The sequence below is a fragment of the Pleurodeles waltl genome, chromosome 3_1 (assembly GCF_031143425.1).
Source record: "Pleurodeles waltl isolate 20211129_DDA chromosome 3_1, aPleWal1.hap1.20221129, whole genome shotgun sequence".
NCBI classification, from domain to species: domain Eukaryota; kingdom Metazoa; phylum Chordata; class Amphibia; order Caudata; family Salamandridae; genus Pleurodeles; species Pleurodeles waltl.
This window is the reverse complement of record NC_090440.1, coordinates 538,897,335-538,911,977: the sequence shown is the minus strand read 5'-3', so window position 1 is coordinate 538,911,977 and position 14,643 is coordinate 538,897,335. Positions and strand designations below refer to the sequence as shown.

The 14,643-nt window shown below is 47.5% G+C and overlaps 1 protein-coding gene across 1 annotated transcript in view; it reads left to right on the top strand.

Moving 5' to 3' along the window:
* The window catches only part of MAP2K5 (mitogen-activated protein kinase kinase 5), a 1,242,853-nt gene that overhangs the window by 1,182,780 nt on the left and 45,430 nt on the right, over window positions 1-14,643 (top strand). The window contains exon 21 of the mRNA XM_069222863.1: window positions 5,350-5,395. Within this exon, the coding sequence (XP_069078964.1) occupies window positions 5,350-5,395 (46 nt within the window). The remainder of the gene's footprint in view (window positions 1-5,349; window positions 5,396-14,643) is intronic.

The window sequence follows — 14,643 nt, the reverse complement described above, 5'->3', positions numbered from 1 at the left end:
TTGAGAAAATACTCCAAGGGCCTGGAGTAGAGCTTGCGTCCTGTTGGACGTCTCAGGGACAGCAAAGACTTCAGTTTCCTTGACCTGCAGCACTGGGAACTGTGTGTTTTGTGCTGTTCAAGAGGTGAAACCACTGCGATGCTGCCAATGACGCCTCTGGCCTGCACCGTGACCTGCTAACGCCATGCGGAGTTGCATTGCCCCTCTTTGCACCGCGACCCTGGTCTCCCCGATGCCGTCATCGGACGACTTCACTGAGCTGCTGCTCGCACTGCAACATGTGGGCCCCGCACTCCGGCATTGCCTGCTCATACCGCAGCCTGGGCATCCCGACAACAATGCTCCTACTGACACCGGCGCCAGCACCGTCAACTCCTGTGTCGTCACAAGGCATCCTGCCTCCACCTTGGCCTGTGGACATCGCTTGTGAGGGTCATGAAGCACCATCCCGTCCCGCACTGCTGGCTTGGGCCTACCGACGACAGCGCTTCAGCAACGACAACGACACCACTCTCCGGAGCTCACAGCCAGAACCACGACGCCCTGCAAATCCAAGGTACTGTTTGCAGATCTTCCCAACACCGTAGCTGGCCCGCACCGCCACGGCCGGCCAGAACTGTTGATTTTGCTGGTCACAACGCCGTGATAGCCCCAGGGGAGCTATCGACTTCAAGGAACTGTACTTTTGAGTAAATCTTGCAGAATTCATATTTTTATTATTGTATGTTGGATTTTTATCGTATTTGGTCTTGTTTTATATAGATAAATATTGGCTATTTTTCTAAAACTGGTGTGGTGTCCTTTTGTAGTGTTTTCACTTATTACTGTGTGTTATGTGCAAATGCTTTACACGTTGCTTCTGAGATAAGCCTGACTGCTCGTGCCAAACTACCAAGGGGGTGAGCAGGGGTTATCTGAGCGGGTATCTCCCTTATCCTGATTAGAGTGAGGGCCCCAACTTGGACAGGGTGCAAACCCCATTTCTAACTGCTGCCACCTGGCACTCCCTGTAATGCCCCTAAATTGAGTATTTAGGGTACCCCTGGACCCTATAACTCATATTTCGACAACCTAAGAAAACCCAGTCAAAGAAGAGTTGCACCCACAGACAAGGAAATGAGGCAGCAACTGACCTGGAATCAGCCCCTCCGGCCTGCCTGCTGACTTTGAAGGATCATGCACAAGAAGCCAAATCGTCCAGCCTTCAATAAAGACTCAAGTCTCCTGTATGCACCGGACTTGCCTTGCAGCAAGAAACTCCAAAGAAAAGACTCTCCAGCTGGCTGGACCCCGGAAACCTGACACCAGAAGTGACCACTGCACCCAGTGTCCACGACCCGAGTTGAAGCCAACCAACGGTGCTAACGTGGGTGACCAGAGACTGAGTCAGTGTGGCCTTCCACATCTTGGACTCTCCGAGGAGCTTGCAGCTCTACACACAGGTCTGCTCTCCATCAGGCTTGTGGAGAGAGAAAATCTGACAGCTATAGCAACCACTGCACCCGTGACCCCTGAGCCCAGCTGAGGTGGGTCATGGTGCCAACGATGTCCCTCGACTCCTAAGAGCTTGAGTCCCATCTGGGTCCACCCAAGCTGGACTTCCCCACGATGACTGCAGCCTGAACACGCAGGACCCCCTGACTGTGAGTGCTCCTAGACGTGAAAACCTGATGCCTAAAGACACTCCTTCATCCGTAGCTCCTGGGCACAGGAGGAGAGGACCAAAGGTTCACCTACGTCCCCAAGCACCCAAAGTCTACTACCTACCTCTTTGTTGTCCCCAACTGGCTTCCCAGCCAGAGCCTGCAGCCTATTTGTCACAGGGACAAACTCCCATAGAAAGCCATTGGGCACCAGACTCCTTACTGCACCTCTGCACATGGCCGCCCCAATCAGTGTCCAGTACTTACCTAAACTCCCTGAAAATTGGCTTTGTAAGTCGTCGTTAACCCTGTGTTTGCTTAACATTGTTTGTCCTCTATAGGATAACATTGAGAGAACTTGGAAAATTGCACGTCTGTTTTTGAAACTGCCAAGTATTTATGCTTAAAAGTCCTACTTACCTGTTTACAAAGTTCTTGGATTTGAAACAGAGATAAAAAGAACTGTTATTTTTCTAAATTGGCCTCTGAGATCACAACAATTGCTTAGCACTACCCTCTGATAAGTCTAATTGCTCAACCACACTACCACAAATAAAGCATTAGTCCTATCTATGTTTGCCTCTGCATTGCCAATTGAGGATCCACTGGACTCTCTGCAAAGTGTACTTCATTTTAGTGCACTATATAGAGAACCAACTTCCTACAGGGACTCCCTTTCAGGACCCTAGTTTTACCTCAGAAGTGGTCAGTATTCTTCATGGCTCTGCGCTTCTGGCATGAAAAGAAACTGACATCAGCGCTCCAGGACAGAGCCTCTATAGGACCCATGATGTCATATTCAATGCTGATGGATGCTGAGCCGATCAACGCAACCTAATGGCGTGAAGGGTTACTGCTCAAGAAAAATTCTCTGCTTCAGGACAGACACCTGCAGGAAATTTTAAGGTATGGAATCTGCAACGAAATATTATATCTATCAGATAAGGCGTTCGTAGGAAGTTGGCCCTGTATATACTATCTCAAAGTGAGAGATCGTGTACACAGTCCAAGGTTTCCCCTTCTAGGTTGATAGTGGCAAAAATAGATATTACTAATGCTCTATTTGTTGTAGTGTGGTCAAGCAGTAGGCTTATCAGAGGGTAGTGTTAAGCATTTGTTGTACACACAGGCAATAAATGGGAACACACACTCAAAGACTTAACTCCAGGCCATTAGGTTTTTATATAAAAAAATATTCTTTTCTTAATTTATTTTAGAACCACAAGATTCAGAATTCAAGTAAGTACATACTTTGTAAGGTACTTGGCATGGGTAAATATGGAACTTTGAATTCAAACAGTAATGTACACAGTTTTGGCAAAAATGGCAATAAGCTATTTCAAAAGTGGACAGTGCAAAAATCAACAGTTCCTGGGCGAGGTAAGTAAAGGTTAGTTTGTCAGGTAAGTAAAGAACTTACAAGTTCAGTCTCCAGGGCATAGGCAGCCCACTGTTGAGGGTTCAAGTCAAGCCCAAACACCCAGCAACACAGGGCCAGTCAGGTGCAGAGGTCAAAGTAGGGCCCAAATATCATAGGCGCCTATGGAGACCAGGTGTGCTCCGGTTCCAGTCTGCTAGCAGGTAAGTACCTGTGTCCTCGGGGAGCAGACCAGGTGGGGGGGGGTTGTAGAGCACGGGGGGTCACAAACAGGCACACAAAATACACCCTCAGCGGCACAGTGGAGGCCAGGTGGAGTGTGCAAAGTAGGTGTTGGGTTTAGTTTGAAATAAATGGAGAGACCCGGGGGTCACTCTGGCGATGCAGGCAGGGCACAGGGTGGCTTGTTGGACCAGCCACTGACTGAGCAACGATGAGGGCCGCCTGCTGGTCACTCATGCACCGGTAGTTGGTTTCTCTAGGGCCTGGGGGCTGCAGGTGCAGTGCTTCTTCCAGGCATTAGGTTCTTTGTTACCAGGCAGTCGCGGTCAGGGGGAGCCTCTGAATTCTGTCGGCAGGCGTCGCTGTAGGGGTGCAGGGAGGTCATCTCAGGGTGTCCACGTCATTGGAGTCACCTGGGGGTCCTCTGCAGTGTTGGTTTCTCTGGACACGAGCCGGGGATGTCGGGTGCAGAGTTTTGAGGACTCACGCTTCCGGAGTGAGGCTGGAGTCCCTTTAAAGTTAGTTGTTTCTTTTTTGTTTAAACAGAGCCGCAAAAGAGTCTGTCCTCAGGAGTTTCTTGGTCCTTTGGATTGCAGGCCAGTCCTCTGAGTCGGCAGAGGTCGTTGGTCCCGCTAGATGCGTCGCTGTGCAGGTTCATTGAGTCTGGAGACAGGCCGAGAGGGCTGGGGCCAAGTCAGTTGTTGTCTCCGTCGTCTCTGCGGGGCTTTTAGGTGAGCAGTCCTTCTTGTTTCAGTTTGTCAGGAAATCTGAAATCCTGGGTTCACCCCTAAAAACTGAATTTAGGGGTGCGTTAGGGTCATAGGGCAGTAGCCAATGCCTACTGTCCTTGAGGGTGGCGCACCCTTGTTGTGCTCCCTCCTTTAGGGGAGCACATCCCTATTTCTATTGGGCTAAATCCTCCAAAACAAGATGGAGGATTTTCCAAGGAGGGGGTCACTTCAGCTCTGGTCAGCTTAGGGGTGGACTTGGCTGAGGGGGTGTCTCCTCTTTGTTTTTCTCATTATCTCCCCAGACTTGCCGCCAAAAGTGGGGTCTGTGTCCTGGGGGGGCGGGCATCTCCATAAGCTGGAGTGCCCTGAGGCATTGTAACATGAAGCCAGAGCCTTTGAGGCTCACTGCTAGATGTTACAGTTCCTGCAGGGGGAAGGTGTGAAGCACCTCAACCCAGTGCAGGCTTTGTTTCTGGCCCCAGGGAGCAGAAAGGCTCTCACCCCGGTGGGGTAAGAAACTTGTCTCTCAGTGGCAGGCTGGCACAGACCAGTCAGTCCTGCACTGAAGGATTGGGTAAAATACAGGGGGCATCTCTAAGCTGCCCTTTGCGTTTTTTTTTTAAAATAAATCCAGCACTGTCATCAGTGTGGGTTTATTATTCCGAGAAGTTTGATACCAAACTTCCCAGTGTTCAGTGTAGCCATTATGGAACTGTGGCGTTCGTTTTGACAAACTCCCAGACCATATATTTAATATGGCTGCACTGTACTTACAATGTCTAAGAATGGACTTAGACATTGTAGGGCATATTGCTCATGCAGCTATGCCCTCACCTGTGGTATAGTGCACCCTGTTTTAGGGCTTTAAAGCCTGCTAGAAGGGTGACTTACCTACGCCTCCAGTATTTTGTGTGCATGGCATACTGAGGGGGATGCCATTTCGACTTTGCCTTTTTCTCCCCACCAACACACACAATCTGCAGTGGCAGTGTGCATGTGGTAGGTGAGGGGTCCCTTAGGGTGGCACAACACATGCTGCAGCCCTTAGGGACCTTCCCTGGTTACAGTGCCCTTGGTGCCACTGGTTCCTTTTACAAGGGACTTATCTGTGTGCCAGGGGTGTGCCAACTGTGGAAACAATGGTACATTATTAGTGAAAGAACACTGGTGCTGGGGCCTGGTTATTAGGGTCCCAACACACACTCAGTCAAGTCAGTTTCAATATCAGGCAAAAAGTGGGGGAGTAACTGCAACAAGGAGCCATTTTCGTACAGCATTACTGAAGGTAAGTAACTTCTTTGACTGTATTTATGCATTAGATGTACAGGCGGGCTGGTTGATATGTTGTTTTAACTGTATTTTTTGTCATTCACAGCATGAGGAAGCTTCCGAAAGAAAGACCAGCACCTGAAGAGTTAATGGTAAGTCTACCTCCGTTATTGGAGTTGCCCTGCGGAAAATGGCATAATAAAAGTATGTTGGAAAGAGATAATATCACAACAGTATATCTGTAAGCATTACTTATTGGGGCAATGGAGGTCTAATCAGATTTAGCTTTACACAAGCAAATCTTACATACTAGACCATTTTCATAGTATAGTGAAAGCTGTACAAAATAAGTTAATTGCAGAAAATGGAACTAAATTAGCTTTGCCTCGAACATCACTGGAAATGCAATGTACCTGGGAGTATGAAGAGCTTTGAGGCCTCTTTTTGCATGGTTAGCCGGCCCCCACCTTTTGCCTGATGTTGTTGTGTTCTAGAAGTTGGTAGTGCCCAGGGCATCTGCTAACCAGGTACCCTGGGCCAGAGCTCTTTCCCGAAATCTGTTATGATGCTTGGCACAATTGGATACACTCTTAAATATCACTATAAGACCCTAGTAAAAAGGTACCCTAGTACCCAGGCCATGGGATAGTATAAGTAGGCCCCGAGGGTAGCAGCACTGATTATGCCACCCTCTAGGGCCCTGCACCCAGATGCATCCAGCACTGCCAGTGCAAGCTGAGTGTACTTGGGCAAACCTAAAAAGGCAAACTCACATGGCACACTCCCTGTGTGCCCTGTCCACTGTACACTGCATATGATATGGGTAAGTCACCGCTTTGGTAGATCTTACATCCCTAAGACAGGCGTCACCATACTATATGTGAGGGCATAATTGCATGGGCAATATGCCCCCACTGTGTCCTTGCCAAACCTGGGACATAGTGAGTGAACAGAGCAGCCATTTTAAATACATGAACTGGACACTGGTCAAACACGAGTTCAACAAAAAGAGAAAGTACACAGTTCCAAAAGGAAGGGGTAGAAACACAACAGATGAAGAGAGGTACCTGTGAGTCTGCTCTGGTTGGAACAAGAGCCCTCACTCACCAATTGGTGACATGCTTCATCATCAGGCTTTGCTCCTCGTCAGGCCGGCACTGCAAAGCCTGACCAGCCCCTCAAGGGGGCTCTTTGCCGGAGATCTTTTAAGTGTAGAAATGACGGTTGAGTGCTGGAATGTGGGATTGGTACAGAAAATGTATATATGTGAGGTTAAAAATGACTAGAGGTCTGACTAGAGGTCTTCAAAACTCATATTTAATCAGAATCAGACCCCTGTCATGGTTAAAAACAGTGGTGTAGGGGAAAAGATTAGTTGTAATGTCTAATCAACCCTTAATCAGAAAAATTATGAAAAAATGTTTTTCTATCTACAGTCCCTAAAATCAGAGAGTGTGTGGAGTATCAGTACAGTAATCCCTATACTGCCTCAAAAAAGGTCAACATGTTTCTCACATCTAAAGTCAATAAAGATCAGTGCGATTCGCCAGGACCAAACCTACCTAATCCTCATATTGCATTAAACTTGTTGTTAAGTCATCTCACAGGAACCCTCCTTATACTAAAGGATGGGCCCCATCGGGATAGCAACAGGCATCAGTGGTCCCAGCTGGGCTAAATATCCCGCTCTTCCGGTCCACACCGTGGTAAACACCTACCCCTGCTCCATGCTCCCAGAAAGACCCTGGTTTGTTTAGTATCAAACAACTCAGAATATTAAATCCAAACTCGTACCAGTGTTGGATTTAACCCTAAATGTACCAGGGGCCACCTTAGAGGTACCCCCTGCAAAAGCCAACTTAACTGGCATAGTTGCTGACTGGTTCCATCCAGCCTGCCACTTCCAGACTACCAGTATACAAACCTGGGGAGAGCATTGGCTATCTGGTTTGTAAAACAATGCCCTTCCTGGCTGGCGGAGCTAACCCCCCCTCCCCCCCCCCCCCCCCCCCTCAGGAATATGCAATGCCCTGGCGATGAGCTTCAATGGGCTACTGCCCCTGAAACTCGAGCCCTCAGGCCTGCTGCTAGCAGCAGATGCCAAACCCCCCTTTGCAAATCCCCACTTTGGCAGGAGCAAAGGGTAGGAGGAGTGGCCTCACTGAGCATGCACCACCCCTAGGGGCTTGCAGGTGAAGTGGACCCTCCATCTCATTTTCCTCCATGTTGGATGGTAGGAAAATATCCAATAGGGTTTAGGGAAGTGACCCTTGGTCACTGTAGTGGGTGTAGCCACCCAAGGGTAAGTATCCCATTGACACTACCAGGTTGCCCCTAAAACACCCACTAAATTCTGTATTTAGTGGGCTCCGCTAGACCAAGAATTTAGATTCATCTGGAAGAAAAGAAGACAGCACCGAAGAACCTGCCAAAATGAGAACAGAGGACCTGCTGCACAAGAAGAGGCTCCAAGACCCCTGCTTGCTGCATCAGGGACCTGACAATCGCCACTGCGAAGGAGCTGACCACTGGACCGACCTCAAAAGACCCTGAGGACCTTCAGGCTTTGCAAATAGCCCGAGATCTCCCTCCTGAGTGGAGGCACCACTCAAGAAACTAAAGGAACCTGCAAACCAGTGAGGGACACTTCACCGACCAGACGATATCTCCGTAACCGGAAGTCACAACCGGACCTGAGGACACACCAACGACAGCCCGGATGAGACCTGCAAGTGTGGCAAGTTGGTGGCACAGCGCCCTCCCGTGGCCAAGTTGTGGCAATACGCCAGGTACTGACCAGTGCACGTCGGACATCATTAAAAACAGCTCTCCCAGAGCTGCAACTGGACCAGGAGGAAGCCCCAGTCGCAGGACTTCAGTGACACCCCAGACCTCCCGCCAGAGCGCCCGTGACATCCTGCAAGACCCCAAGAAGAAGACTTACCTCCAGCTCCAAAGGGCCCCTTTGCGCACAACATCCAAGACCTCCAAAATGCCCTGCACCTGGCCGCCCTGAGCCTTGCATCGTGGGATCTGCTGTGTGCCCGTGTCCCCAACCCCTTGTGACCTCAACATCCCAAGGGGACTTCCAGGCACCAACTTTAAATCTGCAAACCATCTCCTTTTTTAAGTGGCCCTTCCAGGTGGCCCTGTGCCTGTTCTAAGAAGTTTTCCCATGCTGCTTCCGCCAGAACCAGGAGTTGCCCGAGGCTCTCCAGCTGGCACCGGGTGTGCATCAAGTACCTCGACCAGCCTGCAAAAGAAGAGACTGGTAACTCAACTGTACGATTTTTTTATGCATTTTTAAAAGTGACTGCCTATTGATTCCTATGATGCATAATTATGCACAGAAAGACTAACTTTATTAAAAGTTTGAAATGTCATATCTCAAAAAGTAATTAGTGTATCTTAAAGATCTTGGTCTTAAAATGTATATAAAAGTCTGAAGTGTTTTTTTATAAAATCTGGTCTTGAGTTATTCATTGAGTGTGTGAGGTGCATGATTGGATTTGTGAGTACAGCAAATACTTAGTACATCTCCTGGATTAGCCTAACTGCTCGACCAACTACCTTAAAAATTGGAGCATTAGGTGGTCTAATTTCTACCTCTAGAAACTGTGGTTGCCTGGACCCCCTACATAGTGTCCCTAGTTTTGCACACTACGTAGAGGGCCAGCCGCCTAGATCTTCTCTTTGGAAAACATTTTTCAAATGATGCAGTATGGTGCATTTTCTTTACTAACTACAATGCAATAGCTTTTATGCTACTTCTCAAAGGTCCAACAAACACGTACTCTGTATATATATGTATGTATGTGTATATATATATATATATATATTTATATATGTATCAGTGTGTCTGACATCTTTCACGATAGCTGGTGCATAACCCAGTATGCCCATTTATCTCTGAGTGGTAGCCACATTCCACATGTGTGTACCTATGTTTCGCTGTTCTTGGTGATCACACATGCTGAATTATATATGCAGATAAGTTTCTGTGTCTGTACTGCTCTCGAGTTTAAAGTGTAGGTAAACACCTTCCTCCCCCATGCCAGGCAGAACTGTTCGTGTTGATATGCTCCTGTGTTTCTTAATTGCCTCATACAGGTCTGCGTAACTGTTAGGTTTGTGTCTGAGATTCATGTAACTCACCATGCTGTTCCTCAGTCCCTCAGTTCACTGATCTGTGTGTACTTAGCCACGTCTCTATCTGTCGCACTCTTGGCACTACTCCAAAAACATGCTTCTGTAGATGTTGGTAGGTCTGAAAGCTGCTCGGCGCTCCCTCAAACACATGTAATTCTCCGGTTCTGACTGCTACTCAGTCGCACATTTGCGACTTGTTGATAGATTTATGTGTCTCTGAGATTTCCTTTGTCTTTGATTTCTTGTTAGAGGCTCGTTAAGCGTCATTTAGCCTAAATAACTGTTGGTTAGTTCTTGTCTCTAAGGTCTTTGTGTGTCCGCGGTTCCCCAATCTGTGGCATAATGTCGCTTCTTAATCACATGCAGTTCTGTGTTAACGTACACCCCTTTCCGAGTGTGTATGTTTACCTGCATAAATATGTAACCACGTGCATATTTGCTTCTCTACTGTTTGGTTTATTTGTCTCACGTTCTAGACTTTTCCAGAGAATAGTCACAACCATGAAAATCTGAAGAAAAAGGAAAACATGGCAACCCCAGAGAAGCGCAAATCTTCCAACATAGACAGGCGTCTGTGCTTGATTCTGTGGGTTTGAGCGTTATGTCTAGCACATAGGGCATTGTGGATATTGGTAGGTTGTGTGTCTGAGTTTCATGTTTGTTTAGGTGGTTTATGTAGAACGGGTATGTATGTAGTTGGACCGCGGGGTGCCATCACACGCTGGTGTGTATGTTGATGAGTTGCTCCCTAGAGTGTTTCTCTCGCGGCGTATAAACTGGTATGTTCCCGTAATTTCGATCGCCCGCCCTATTGCTCACATCCCTGTGCATAACTTGCTCTTTTCCTAGGATACCATTTCTGAGCTCTATTTAATGGAATCTCTGCATAGTGAAGCAATCGGGTCAGGCAGAAGCGGCGCCTGCTCGAGATCAATGCCTGCTAATTCTCTATCTGGGCCACTTCATTATCTCCTGCTGATTCCACCATGGCTGCCCCTCCTCCTTCCTGCGCTTAGGCTGGGGTGGAAGTATGCAGCCCATACATATTAAAACATATAGCCGTTCTATCTGTATGTAAATGCAGGAGGCACAGCTGGAAACTGCAGAGGACTTAGATTTACTAATAGTTATTACCTCTCCTGGCTGCTCAGTGCAGGAACACTTTAAGAGACAACTGACACACGAGCAGCATCTGGCCGGTTGTTTTTCTACCGTACGGTTTGGTATTTCTCTGGGGTTTGTTGGGAGAACTGGGTGAATATTCGCAACGTGCAAGTAAGAGAACGGGTAGAAGGTAAGCACCCATGTTAATGATGTGTGCATGTGCTCTCTCTCTCTCAGGCATGCTTCTAGGAATCACACATAGCTAAGAGAGAGTGCGTCTCTCTTGGTACTTACTCCACTACTTATGTGCGGGTCTTAACTGTGCCATGTACCTCACCATAAGTGTTTATAAGTATCACTGTCAATTTGTTGAAACATATAAACAGTGAGGGCAGTCGGAGGTGGGGGTGTGGGGGGTGTTTGTGGGTCTGGGTGCGAAATGGGCCTTTTGGTCAGACCCAAATGTGGTGGGGGAGCAAAAGGTTTCCGGGTACAAGACACTCAACTAGCAGATTCTCTGCCTCTTGAAATGCGACTTGAGCCTTCTTTATATACATTTCTAAACGTTCTTAAGACCTGATTCTTCTCTAAGTAGAGTTATCCATTGAAATTCCAATTCTCCATAACTGACCATCCCATTGAACCAAGAGAATCGTATTATAGTGAATTTGACACCTTATCACCTTAAATAAACAACTAATCTCAGGGTTGGAGTGGATGCAGTTTAAGCGTTCTTTTAAAACCCACGAAGCTGTGCTCCTGTCTGAGGCTTTCATGGAGTTCATTCCACATTTTATCTAATATCACTTCCAGATATTTACCTCTGAATTATGTGGACAGTCCGGGTTGGAATGGGAATTGAGAAGTCTGACTCTCCGGTGGTAGGGCAGAAGGCCAGACACGTATTTGGGAGATTAACAGTTCAGTGCCTTCTAGACATTTCATGGTTCTCTGTGTTGAATTTGTTGTTCCGCTTTTAAGCTAGAAATAGAATAGCATCCCTGAGTTTCAAGACTCGGTGACGGGGCAAGCAAGGGACCAAACTTGGATGGCTAGTTTAGCGAATGGGGAATGTAGGAAAGTAGCACCTTTCTGGCATAGTTTCTCCCGTTTTTTGTCTGGTGTTAGTGTGTTTAGACTATAGTACACTGGAGCCTGCTAACCAGGACCCCAATGTCCGTTCTCTCTACCCTAAACTTAGTTGTATGATTACTTTTACACACCACAGTTGGCATACTAGTGCACCCATGTAATTCTCTAGTATATGTTACTTAGGTACCCAGGGCATTGGTTCACCAGGAGTATTTTGCCACCCATGGGGGTTTCTGCACACTGTGGCTGCAGGCCTACCATTGCAGTCTGTGTGAAATGGTGCCTGCACCTTTCACTCAGATTATAAGGTTTGCCTTCTATCACGGTCGCTGCACTCTATCCCTGCAAGTCACCCCTAATGTAGGCCCTTCAGCTTAAGGGCAGGGTGCATTGTTCTAACTGTGAGAGCACCCCTGCATGAGCAGAAGTGCCCCAACAAACCACAGACTTCATTTCCTGGGCTTTGTAAGTGCGGGGAAGCCTTCTTAAGGTATGTAGTAGACACTGGTCAACACGGTTTGCCCAACTACATAATGGCTTTACCGAACATAGGCATATCTTATAGAGACATGTAGCCACAGATTCCTTAACTTAGAATCTCCCCCAGACGCCAGCCTGGATCTGGAATCTTTTTCCCCAGCACGTCTGGGCTTTGGCAGAGGGTGTCGGGCGACTCCATAATGACGTAATCCGCTAAATGTGACATCACTGGAGTCCATATAACTCCACCGCCGACGTCCTGACGTCAGTTCCTTCTTTTCCGTGCCGGCAACGCGAATCCGGAGATGTTTGTTCTTCCCTTTTTTTCGTCCTTCTTTGATTTTTTCTTTGTATTTGGAACAGTTTGCTTCTTATGTCTTCGGGATTGAAACCCTGTGGGTCCTGTGGATGGCAAATGTCAGCTATGGATCCCCATTTGATGTGTATGTGGTGCCTGGGGGAGCACCATTTCGCTGAGGACTGTGGCTGCTGTCAGCGACTTCGGCCGAAGGCTCTTCGTGAACGTAGGATGAAGCTTGTAGCAGCGCGAATGGTGGAGTCTCTGTCTTCCCGCCGCAGGAAGTCTCTTTTTCTGTATGACATCTGTTAGCGAAGGCGCTCGAGAAGTCGCTCTCATGGACGCTGCTCTCTGTTGATGTTGAAAGGTAAGTCGCATAGACGGTTGAGGCCTCAGTATTTTCCAACCTCACCGCACTTGACCTCCTGTCATTCCTCGACTAAGGAGACCAGGCCAGGGTTTGCCCTGCACTTTCCTCCCTTTCCAGGAGTTGGGGCGACACTTGACCAGATGTGTGCATATTATTCCTCCATGCACGCCATCTTTGGTCAGCCACCTTCCTATGGAGTGCCTTTTGGTCCCAATGAGGTGTGCCCGCCAGCGGGTTCGCCCTCAGCTTCAGTTAGGCCTGCAGCGTTCGTTACAGAAGCAAGTTCCTCCTTTGCGGGCATGCTAAAGAAGATTGTGGGGGTGTTAGGTCTAACCGTTCCCTTAATGGAGTTGACTTCAGATCCCTTAATTGATTTAGTCCATCAAAACCAGATCGGGGTTGAGCCGGTGCTTTCTTATAACGAAGCACTACATGATATCTTGTTCGGTACTTGGGCTAAGCCTGCTTCAGGGACCCTTGTTTACCAGGATATATCCCACGGGCACCGTCTTGACCCTGGGTGATCCACCTTGTTTGATCACACATCCTACTTCTCGCAGTTTTGTGTCACAGGCCACTTTAGCTTTCCCTAAAATGGAGTCCCTCCCCCCTTGCTCCTCCTGAGAGAGAGTCGAGGACTCTATTTGTCTGTGACAGGGATATTTTTCCTCCACAAGTGCTGCTCTGCGTTCTGTGAATACGTCTCATGTTCTTGGCTGTTTCTTGCATTCATTATGGGACTCTTTAGTGAAAAGTTTACCATTGCTTCCATATGAGGCTAGGAGTACTCCTACTCCTATAATTCAGGATGGGCGGAATGCAGATAAATTGATCAATTTCTGCGGCATGGACTCCGTTGACACTGTGGGTCAAGCTATGATCTCCTCAGTTGCACTCCTGGTTGCATAGCTCAGGTTCTCAGTGGCCATCCAAACTACGTTAGTGGACAAGCCATTGTTGGTGCCCATTTGTTTGGTGCACAGGCTGACTCAGCCTTGAGATGTTTTCGAGACATTAGGGGTGGAGCACCGAGTTAACTTTGCTTCTCTCTTTCTATCCTTTGGCTGTTCATCTCTACTGTGATGTTACTTGTTCAGTGTTCCTAATGTGAGTATGGCTACTGCAGGGCCGTGAGGCTTTCAGTTATATCATTGTGCTTCATTGAAAAGCCAGTGGTGTTCCTTCTTGCCAGATACTGAGTTTCCTTGGCTTGTCATTGCCATAATGTGGTGTTCTGACACCCTATAGACTTTTTGTCATTACTCATTTTAAGGCTTCTTTCTTTCTCCTCTCTGCTTGATGCACAGTGATGATTGCTGCTTTCATTGAAGGTTATCCTTTATTGCACACCAGATGTAAGGTGATATTGATTGCTTCACTCTGGAGACAAACTTATGCTTGAGTCGTTACCTGTCTGGTATATGTATCATACTCCCAGAGGAATATTTGTGTCTTCTGCTAGTATGCTAAAGAGCATTTGTACCTTGTTTCACCTTTCATGGGGGTGGGGGGCAGAGGGTGTCAGAAGGGGAGGTATCTCATGTCTCCCATGAAGGACAGTTTTTCTAACTTTTGCATTTCTGCATTTTACTAGTATCCCTTGTGGGGAGCTGGGGACATTAAAGCTCCTTGGGTTTCTATACCACTGAGATTATTGGTTACTACATCCCCGAGTAGTGTCAAATAGGTTAGCTGTTTTGCTTCACTTTTTGATGGGTACATTTCTTTTTCCTGTGATATCACAGCCTTTGGAAGGCTTTAGCCCTTTTTCGGGGTGGCTTCCTATCATATCTTTTAAGATTTGTAATTAATACCTCATGTATGTACAGTTACTTTCTTTTTACATGACTATTGTTGTAGTTGAATTCACACTTGAAGGTATGTTGTTATTGATTGTATTCACTACA